This window comes from Nesoenas mayeri (genome assembly GCF_963082525.1).
Source record: "Nesoenas mayeri genome assembly, chromosome: 3".
In the NCBI taxonomy this organism is placed as follows: domain Eukaryota; kingdom Metazoa; phylum Chordata; class Aves; order Columbiformes; family Columbidae; genus Nesoenas; species Nesoenas mayeri.
Genome location: NC_137544.1, coordinates 107205808 through 107215720, shown reverse-complemented (window position 1 = coordinate 107215720; position 9913 = coordinate 107205808). Strand labels below are relative to the sequence as shown.

The following is a 9913-nucleotide window of genomic DNA, read 5'->3' as shown; positions in this document are numbered from 1 at the left end:
GTGATGTTAACTTAAAATCATACCTTCATTAGCAGATTTGCTCTCCTCAAATTAGGGACACAGGGTAACAGATCTGTAACTATGTTTAGTAGTGCTATCTCTGAAGTCAGCTAGTGTTTTTGTTTGCTTGATGGGTGACTGTGGAAAAAAAGCTGTACTGATTATTGTCTAAAAGTTTTTATGGATGTGATCAATTTGCTAAGTAACTCTTTCTTGTTCCCCTCACTTAGGCCACTCATTCCTATCCTGGAAAAATTTCCTCAGCTGTGTTGGTCCAGTTGTTGGAGCTGCAAAGCCAACTGGCTTGGGAAAGTTAAGAGAAGTACTTTCCTCTTTTTTCTTTTTTCTTTTTTTTTTCTCTTTTCTCTTTTTTTTTTTCTCTTTCCTCTTTTTTCTGGTTTTTTCCTCTTTTTTCTGTTTTTTTCCTCTTTTTTCTGTTTTTTTCCTCTTTTTTCTGTTTTTTTCCTCTTTTTTCTGTTTTTTTCCTCTTTTTTCTGGTTTTTTCCTCTTTTTTCTGTTTTTTTCCTCTTTTTTTTCTGTTTTTTTCCTCTTTTTTCTGTTTTTTTACTCTTTTTTTCTTTTTTGTCCTCTTTTTTCTTTTTTTCTTTTTTCTTTTTTTCTCTTTTTTCTTTTTTTCTCTTTTTTTTTTTTTCTTTTTTCTTTTTTTCTCTTTTTTCTTTTTTTCTCTTTTTTCTTTTTTCTCTTTTTTCTTTTTTTTCTCTTTTTCTTTTGTTTTTTTTTTTTTTCCAGGTTATTTTATTTGTGTTCAGTTCTCCAGTGTGGGTCATCATGCAATATCTAAAGCAGTTTTACTAGTCTTCAAATACAAACTATTTCAGAGAGAAGAGAGACACTTCCCTTTAGAGAAATATCAATTAAATTATTTATGTTTGAGAGTAGATCCAGACCACTCCAACTCTGTTTCTTGTAAGTTATTTGCATAGAAATGCCAGTGTGATTTATTGAAAAACATGTGATTCTTTACTTTGCTAGATACAAGCGTTCTTTATGTCTTAGCAATCCTAGAAGCGCTTCATTTGTAGAACAGCACAGCAGTTGACAAACTTTCCCTTTCTCAGTGATTCATTTCACAGAGTGCACAAACATTTCTGCAGACATTACTCAAGAACAATATAGACTGTTAATTAAAAGTTCCTACTAGATGTTTCAGTAAACACTGCATCAGTGTTATAGTAAATTAGCTCCAGGCCTTGTAATATTGCATATTTTAATAGCCCCGTGATTCAAAGCACTGATCTGGTATAAATTTACTCTTTAACAAATGTTGAGGGGGCAGCTTACAAGGAGAGAACTTCATACTGACTCAGGTATCATGTTGCTTCCTGCAGCTGACACAAGGCCAGAATAAACGTTTTCTTTTGTGCTCTGTCTCACGTAACAAATACACAGTCATTGACCCGGTGCTTATTCTGTTCTCGTTAATACACTTGGGTAAGCATATTAATGGTCATCAAACAATAGCCCGAGAAACTACAAGCTTGAATGCTATTACGTTGGAATATGAGTATTTTTTTTTTATGTTTTATTTTAAGTCACAGCTTCAGCAGCTCTATTTAGAGGTAAACCCTAAGAAAGCAGAGATTAATTTTTATGCACTGCTTTTTGTGATGAAAGAATACAATAGAGCATTTTGCTTGAGGTATTAAGTCTGACATTTATGTATCCCTTTGTTGCTTTTACTGTTTTTTGTTACCCACTGCAGCAAACTGACACCTGTTGTAATACGCTAACATTGTTCATTATTTCTTTTTCAGAAAGAGGCAGATTCTGTCAGGTAACTGATCCCATTCCAAGACTGAAAAAGTCTGTTTAGAAATGTGATTATCTTCTGGGAGTAATTAGTTGCTGTAAATGCTGGCATGACAGTTTTGCAGAAATGAACTGCTTTAGGATATTCAAAAGATAAAACAGAGGCAGCTTCTTAAAAATAAATTTATTAGAACAATTGGTAGTAATAGTGAAGACATATAAAATACACTTGCTGAAAAACTGAAGGGAACTGAAAAATTGTAACATATACTTCATTCAAAGTATCTCTTTATGCTGTTATAAATGTTTAGCAAGCTGTCAAAAGAGCTTCTTGACATCAAATGAAAAATGAGACGTAACATAAAATTTTGTTACGTTTTATTTAAGTTTGTAAAACTTCCTTAAATGTCCATGAAATGAAGCAGGGCGGAACTTAAATTACAGAACACAAACAGTCCAATTTCTTGCTGCTGTGTAACCTGTCTAAAGCAGGCTGTTCTGTTTTTTGGCAAAACTTGCACACTTTGTGGAAATAAAATTATTGAAATTGTCTGGTTTGTCCCTTTGTAACTTACCTGACTGCTTTTCTCATCTTCAAGCGGGAGAGTAATTTTGGCAGGAATCTGAAGGTCAGAGTATGCTCAGAGGGTCATGTCCATTCTTGCTGTTGAACACTGGAAAATGACAAAACAGGTGCAACTCCACCTAGCCCAGTTCTGCTGGATAAGGAAAGCAGATTTAGATTTGGTTCAATATTAAATATAGTGTAATCATTTTAAAAAGAAAGTGGCACTTCAAAGTATCTTAAATGGTAAGGTTTCCTGTGTAATGTAGCTTACTTTATCAGACTGTAAAAAGGTAGCAGAAGTAACCAGTTGGTACTTTCATTATATTCCTCTGTTATGGACTATGAAGCAATTTTAAATTCATTAACTATTTCGATTTATGTGCACTGTAATTATAAGAAACTGTAACTAACGACTGAGACCATTATACAACAGCGTAGCAAATCTGGCTGTAGGGTACCTGATACCAAGTCAGAAATGCCACTGCTATATGACACAAAGTTCTGATCCAACCTCATTGTGTTTTCCTGGTTCAGATTGGCTTTTGACAGGTTTTGTATTGGGTTACATGCTATCTGTTTGTACCCTTGATGTCTTGTGTTAGCTTTTTGTTATATCAGTTATTTGCCCAAACCATACCAAGACAGCATGGGTGTATCTTCCTACTCCTGATTAAGCTTCTACAGCTGGAGGGTTTTGTCCTTCACAGATGAGGAACAATATTTATGGAACCAGAGTCCAAGGTCTCACCCTCCTGTTCTGTGATGCCTGGATCCCACCAGCTGCAGCCAATACAGCCCTATTTTTGTGAACTGCCGTGTGGCAGATGCCTACACCCACACGCTGGTGCCACTGCAGTTCTGCAGGAGTGCAGGATCTGTCCATACAAAATGACTACTATGTTTTTTTCTTTTTTTTTTCTGTGGTGCCTACAGTTGGGGCAGTGTATGAAGTGCTGTGTAAGAAGTGTAGGGAAAGAAAAGAGTAATGTTAAAGTATTTTCAGGAACAAAATGCTGATGTTAGTTAGCAATGTTGTTGTATGTTTGCAGTCAATAGAAGGGAAGTTTGTAATGGTAAGCAGATAACTTTCAGTAGGAGAATAGTGCCTCAATTCTGCAAGTTTTTAGTGTTGATTTAAATGCCACTATTCAAGTGTTTACAGTTTATCCTTGTGCATAAACTCTCCTGGGACTTAGCACTGCAGTTACAATGTAGTCTTGAAAGCTATACTGTGAACTTTAAACTTTCTGAGTTTCTTAGAACACAACTATATTGGCAACTCAGTTTAGAAAAATACTTCTATATTTTACTCTGATTTTTAAAATATTTATTTGAATCTGAAGATACTTGCAGTACATCTGTTTTCTCTTTGGCTTTCCCAGTCTAGAGATTTCCAATTTCAGCATCCATATACTGCCACTGTCTGCTAGGAATACAAGAGAAAAACATGTTTCTATTCTCCAAAAGGTAGTTTGTCTCCAGAGTCCTCTTAAGTTTGGCATCCACTATAAACTTGCTTGTTTTTAATACCTCATAACAGTGGATTTGCTTCATTCTCTTCTGCATAGCATTTTTTTTTTAATTTCCCCCCTCCGCCTTTTGGGGGGGTGTTTGCTGTGAAACAGTTTTTTCTGTCTCCTTTCGTGACAGTTCTGCTACTGTTGCAGTCAGAGCATCCTCTGCTACAGTATTTGCTACTTGCAACATCTTTATACATTTGCCCTGTTTCAGGTTTTGTGGATAGCACAGGTTGTTTTCATCATCTTTCACTTTTTTCATTGCTTATTGGTTCTTTCTCTTATTGTGTTCTTTATCTAAAGGAATTTTGGTGGCATAAGGTGTATTAGGGCACTTTGACCACAGCAATTCTTTGTTTGGCAAAGAGCAAAAAATAGGTAAATGGTAGTGTTTTATGACTCTGCAAATCACAGATTTCTTTTTCTACAGGGAAAAAATATGGTGACCTACAGACTGTTCCTAACAGAAGAAAGAAAACTATAACTACTTACAAATGTTTCTTATCAGAATGAAATTCCTACAGCTACTGTCCAGGAAACCTGGGAAACTGGAAATGCTTTTCCAAATACCTTTTTGCCAAAAACAATTCCCATATTTGTGTCTGTCCACCTCTACTTGTCTTTATAGTAAGAAGAAAAAAGTTAACGGTTATGAACAAGTTGACCAAGAAAAATACAAGAACTTGGTCTGCTCTGTTACATCTTACAAAACCAGTGCCCAGACACCAGAGACAATATTTGAAGAAGACAATTTGTTATATGGGCCTCCAGTTAAAACTGAACAAAAAACTCCCAAGAACTGGGTTCCTTTAATAAATCCTAACAAGAGAATTCCCCTTGTCAACAGTCATTCAAACCTCCCCATGAAAATCTCTTTACCAAGAACAAAAATGCCCAGTGTTACCCGTGTTCTCCAACAGACTATGTCTCCACAGCAAAACTTTTATTTAGAAAGATGGAAGCAAAAAATGATACTGGAACTTGGAAAAGCTGGGTTTGATGAGTATACTAAAAGTAAGTCTAACCACAGTGTGATTACAAAGTAGAAGCAGTAGTGTGGATAGCTGGCTGAGGTGTGCTGGCATAGTTGCCGTGTCTGGCCCTACACCTCAAATGTTCTGGAAATCCTTTAAGTTTTTTCCATTTTGGGGAAAGAGCATATTATAAGTACACTTGTTATCAATGAATCTAAGCTCTGATCTTTGTTCTAAGACTACCAAAATGGATTCAGAAACATGTGGGAAATGAGAATTAGATGTCCTTTGCTCTGTACTGTCTGCTTCTCCTTTATTTCTCTAGTTGCTAGTAGCTATTTACAAATTTATATTTTCCAGCTGATGTTACTGAGCCTGTTTGCAGATACAAAGCTACATTGCAACAAGATGGAAATAAGCTTGAGTGTTTAAAAAAACCCGACTGTTTTTGTTTAAGTTCTTCAGTAACTAGTTTATCCAGTATATACAGCCTTTTCTATGAAATTGGCATGCATGTAGAGGGTTTAATTTTGTGAGACCTACAAAAGTGACTTCCCCTGAGCTGTAGGACTGAAGGGGATCTGGGAGAACCTGGGGAATAGTAGGTAGCCCCTTGTAGCGAGGTTCATAAATACCTGAGCACTCCTTACATTAGTTATTATGCTTTTTAAAACTGGATATCCTTTGTTTATGCTTTTTGAGTTACTAAGCATTTCTATGAATAAGGTGGCATAACAAACGTTACACAGCTATTTAAAATGTATATTTCTTGGAATAATTTCTGAGATAAGCAAGCCCTTACTCCTAGAGCTATACCAACCCCTTTCAAAAGGAGGCTAGCTCCAATCAAATGAACCGATACAGCAGGAGAAGCAAAAGCAGCCTAGAATAATATTTTAAATTCCATAGAAATTCACAAATTTATTTGAATAAACAAATAAAAAATTGTATTTTGTGTCTGAGTAACTGATGAAATTTTTTAAAAGTAATGTAAGCATTAATATAAGAGATACTAATTTCACTGTTGACACTTGATTTATGTTTCTGTCTCATTCCTTTTTCCCCACCAAGTCCTCAAGCTTTCAGTACAAAAAACAGGACTAGTTTAAGAGCTATGTTGTGTAATATCTAGAATACAAGTCCATCAGGTATTATAAGTAGTGTCTAAAATGTGGGTTTTTCACATTTTTCATAGATCTTTTCCTCCAAGGAGAGCTATTTCATGCAGCTTTGGAATCTATATTCCTGTCTGAAGAGACTGCAGCTAAGGAGCAGGGAAAAGACATTATTTCCGGCTACTTGTCAAGTGTGCAACATGTCTTAACAGATATCAGCGAAGTGAAAGCTCTGGAAAGTGCCGTTCAGCATGAGACTCTCCAATATCTGGGCCTGGTAGACTGCGTGGCTAAGTATCGGTGAGGTAGTGGTTCTCTAAGAAACCTGGTAATGCCAGTGTTGCATGCTGCTCCATGACACATGGGAGGCTGTGTCCTGGGCTAGAGCAGGTGTGTTGGTGAGGGGGGGGAAGCTGAAAAGATTTTGCAATGGAGATGAAATGAATTAACTCCCCTGGATCAACCTGAGGACAGAAGTGCTGTTGTTCTTTGTGGAGAGTTTCACACTGGAGCAGGATACGAGAAACCATTTTTCCAAGAGGTGGTAGATGCCTCATCCCTGGAAACATCCAAGGCCAGGCTGGATGGGGCTCTGAGCAACCTGATCTTAGTTGAAGATGTTTCTGCTCATTGCAGGGGGTTGGACTAGATAACGTTTGAAGGTCCCTTCCAACCCAAACTATTCTGTGAGTGGGGAAGGGTTAAGTGCTCCTCAGCAGTTGCCAGAAACTGTAGCAGATATTAGTAAGTCTTGATTTTTGAGTTCTAAACTACCATTGTGGAAGAGACTTGCTTAGTCTGGGCTTAAGAATGAGCAACAGGATGTCAGGTTGAAACAGATACGCCTTTCTTTGCTGTCCCATGCCATATTTCTCACTGTGACTAAACTTAAGTTTAAAACATCCTATCTTTTCATCTTATGCAGAGGCCAGTTGTGTGTGATTGACTGGAAAACTTCAGAGAAACCAAAGCCATCTCTGAAGAATACATTTGACAACCCGTTACAGGTTGCAGCGTATATTGGAGCCATAAATCATGATGCCAGTTATGACTTCCAGGTCAGTAGGCCTGCTACCTGCCAAGACAGGCAGCAGTGCCCACATTATTTTCATTTCTCCCCACCTCCTGCCTTTAGCACCTGCTGTCCATCATGAAACTGTTGGTAGGATTTGTAACAAAGCAGCTCAGTTTTAGATCAGGTTAAACTGACATACTGTGAAATGACTTTACTAACTGGCTAATCCTGCTGCCTTTGTGTGTCAGCAGTATATTTTCATTGGTTTTGAGGAACTGCTTAGTGGGACACAGGGATGCTCAGCATCCTCGGAGGTCAGATGAACTCCCAGAGACTTGGCATCTGGGCAGCCCACAGTGCTTTGTTCTGTGTGGTTTTCACTTGTGTCAAGAATAGGAATGGGGAGGAGAGGAAGTCAAGCAAAAGAGCCTGCAAACAGGGAAATATGGAGGGAGGGCATTGCTTGCATCATGTGTTGCTGTATCCCACTAGCAAATGAGGGACTAAGTGATTTACTTAGAGTGTTTGGGGCTTCCTCAGAGGAAAGCAGTGTGTTGTCAATCACTTAATCAGAAGACAGTGGAATAATGTTTCTAAAGATTCCAAACACAATTCTGGCCAGGCCTGCTTGGCCTCAAGGATTGCTATTTCAATACAAAACATTGAAGGGGGGAAATACAAAGCAGAAGAAAGCAAGGTAATTTGTAGGTTTTTCAGACAACTTTCTAGAATGTTATAGAGATCAGTAAACACAAGCACTTAACAGATGTGGTCCTTACAGAGTGAAATACAGGCAGCAATTCTAGAATTCTGCTGTTAGCTTTCTGTCCCCCAGTGCTTTCTGTTCACCCCAGTAGCTGAGTGGTGTTTGGATTTCAGCTGTTTGTCAAGTATAATAGATGTTGGAACACACCTAAATAACTGTTTCCATTCAGACTGATGTTGGAGAATGACATCAGTCTGGTATATGACCCCAGGCAAAACCTGTGAATTTTACCAGCATCTGGTAAAATTCAGATATTCAAAGTTTAAGTCCTTCAGTTTTCACCAAAGTCGGTCAGAGCTTTGAACTTTCAGCATTTGAATGGTAGTCTCCAAGTATTTTATGTTAAATTGTTGCTCTTTTGTTCCTCACCTCTTATTTAAGGCACTTATATGTTAAGGGTGATGTTTTGCAGTGAGGTTTAGTGTTCAGAATTGCTGATTAAAATTGCATATTAACACTGTATTTCTGATAGCCTTCTGGTTTTAACTGTAGGTCAGCTGTGGACTCATTGTGGTTGCTTATAAGAATGGCTCCCCTGCGCACCCGCATTTCATGGATCCTGACCTGTGCACGCAGTACTGGAATCAGTGGCTTTTGCGCCTTGAGGAGTACATGGACAGAAACTGACCCAAACTAAGATGTGCAGAAGCAAGTGGTCTGAGCACAGAACCAAAGCAGGAATCCCTTGTTTAAATATTTCGTTGGAATACATATTCTTTTTTTCAGCAACTTTGCTGATTTCTTAATATTGGAGGGTTTTTGACCCCGCCCCCCCCCCAAAAAAAAAAAAAAAAAAAAATTGGAGTGGGAAATGTGTATTTGCTTACATTGTAGGTGACTTAAGTGGACCTGGCTGGACGAAGTTGTCTTAATTAATCTCTGTTTTTCTCTACAGAGTTTATGCAACCTGAGATTGATAGGGAAGTTTCTGTTATCAAGTAAAACTGTTCAATAAATCATCCTCCTTTTGTCATTTTTGAGAAAAAATCTGTTGCAGAACTGAGCCTTTGAAAACGAAGTTGATGAGCTGAAGCAAAATGACATCTGTGTTGTCTGAGCTGAGAGAAATGCAAATGATAAGCAAATGAATATAGTAGACTGGGTTTCAGCCAGCTTAGTTCTTGTTCATCTCAAAGGTATCTATTAACAGGGTTGTTACTATTGTATTTTTTCTTGCAGCAACAATTGGGAAAACTGAGCTAAATTTCTAATGAACGCTTATTTAACATACCTATTTAATGAAGTCATCATTTATCAGAAGTGACTTAGCAAAAAAGGAGCAAAATTGTAACTGATTCACTTAGAAATTTCCAGCAAGCCTTCTGAGAAGTTGGAAGTTCAACTACTTCTAGTGGCTACTCCCTCAGGTTGTTTAACAGGCTGCACGCCTCACATGAAAGGCCTGTGGGGGGTGTAGGCAGGTGTTGTACCTCAGATTGTGAGGCTCTGAGCAGGCTAAGTCTCCAACTGCCTTGAGCTCTCCTGGCTTTGCTGCGGGGCTGAGCCAACAGGGAGCCTCCCTGTGTGGAACGATCTCTCCAGTGTTGGGTTATCACATTTGCCAGTGTGAGGAAGTTTCTTTCTAAAAGCACACTTGTGACTCTGAAGCAGGGCCTTCTGAGGAATGAAGAGCTGGTGATTGGGGGGGGAGGGTGTGTGTTTTTTTGTGGCTTTGTTTTGTTTTGTTTTTTCCAAAAATGTCTATAAGACACGCAATAAGACTTGATGATGTCAGGCAGTGTTACTTCATGTGTTGCACACCTGGAAAGCTTCTTTTCCTCATTCTCTTTGTTTTCTCTAAATCGTATGTATAAGTTTTCATGATATCATTGCAGATTACAAGTAAAAATACAGCCAACCCATAAGCTTCAAAAAATCAGCCAGAACCATACCTAAAGATACCAATGAGCAGGCTTGCTGCTGAAGAAACTCTGTAATGCATAATCTCTGCTCCTTCTGAGCACTGAACTGTGAAAACCTGCGCAGTGAAACTCAGTTATAATGGTACTTGCTTATTCAGACCTGGTCTGGTGATGATGTGACTATTCTGTGCTTAGACTTCTATCTAAACAGACAAATCATGGAGACTGCGAAACCAGGTTCAGAGATGACAAACCACAGCAAGGCTGTGTGAGCGCTCAGTTCTACCTGTTTTACAAGTACATTCCCACATCACAGAATTTTAGCA

General features: G+C 38.2%; 1 protein-coding gene across 1 annotated transcript; it reads left to right on the top strand.

Annotated features, from left to right (window-relative positions):
* The first annotated feature begins 4086 nt into the window (after positions 1 to 4086).
* On the top strand, positions 4087 to 8553 carry MGME1 (mitochondrial genome maintenance exonuclease 1). The gene is made up of 4 exons (XM_080342576.1): positions 4087 to 4869; positions 6025 to 6244; positions 6870 to 7002; positions 8218 to 8553. The coding sequence occupies exons 1-4, from the start codon at positions 4350 to 4352 to the stop codon at positions 8350 to 8352; spliced, it is 1008 nt and encodes a 335-aa protein (XP_080198702.1). The 5' UTR covers positions 4087 to 4349; the 3' UTR covers positions 8353 to 8553.
* The last annotated feature ends 1360 nt before the right edge of the window (positions 8554 to 9913 follow it).

What these genes read in the sequence shown, in the direction of transcription:
- MGME1 (XM_080342576.1), top strand. Translation starts at nt 4,350, where the DNA reads ATGTTTCTTATCAGAATGAAATTCCTACAGCTACTGTCCAGGAAACCT. An exon ending in GTTTGATGAGTATACTAAAA is followed by an intron (nt 4,870 to 6,024) that starts GTAAGTCTAACC and finishes CATTTTTCATAG; the next exon opens with ATCTTTTCCTCCAAGGAGAG. An exon ending in GACTGCGTGGCTAAGTATCG is followed by an intron (nt 6,245 to 6,869) that starts GTGAGGTAGTGG and finishes CATCTTATGCAG; the next exon opens with AGGCCAGTTGTGTGTGATTG.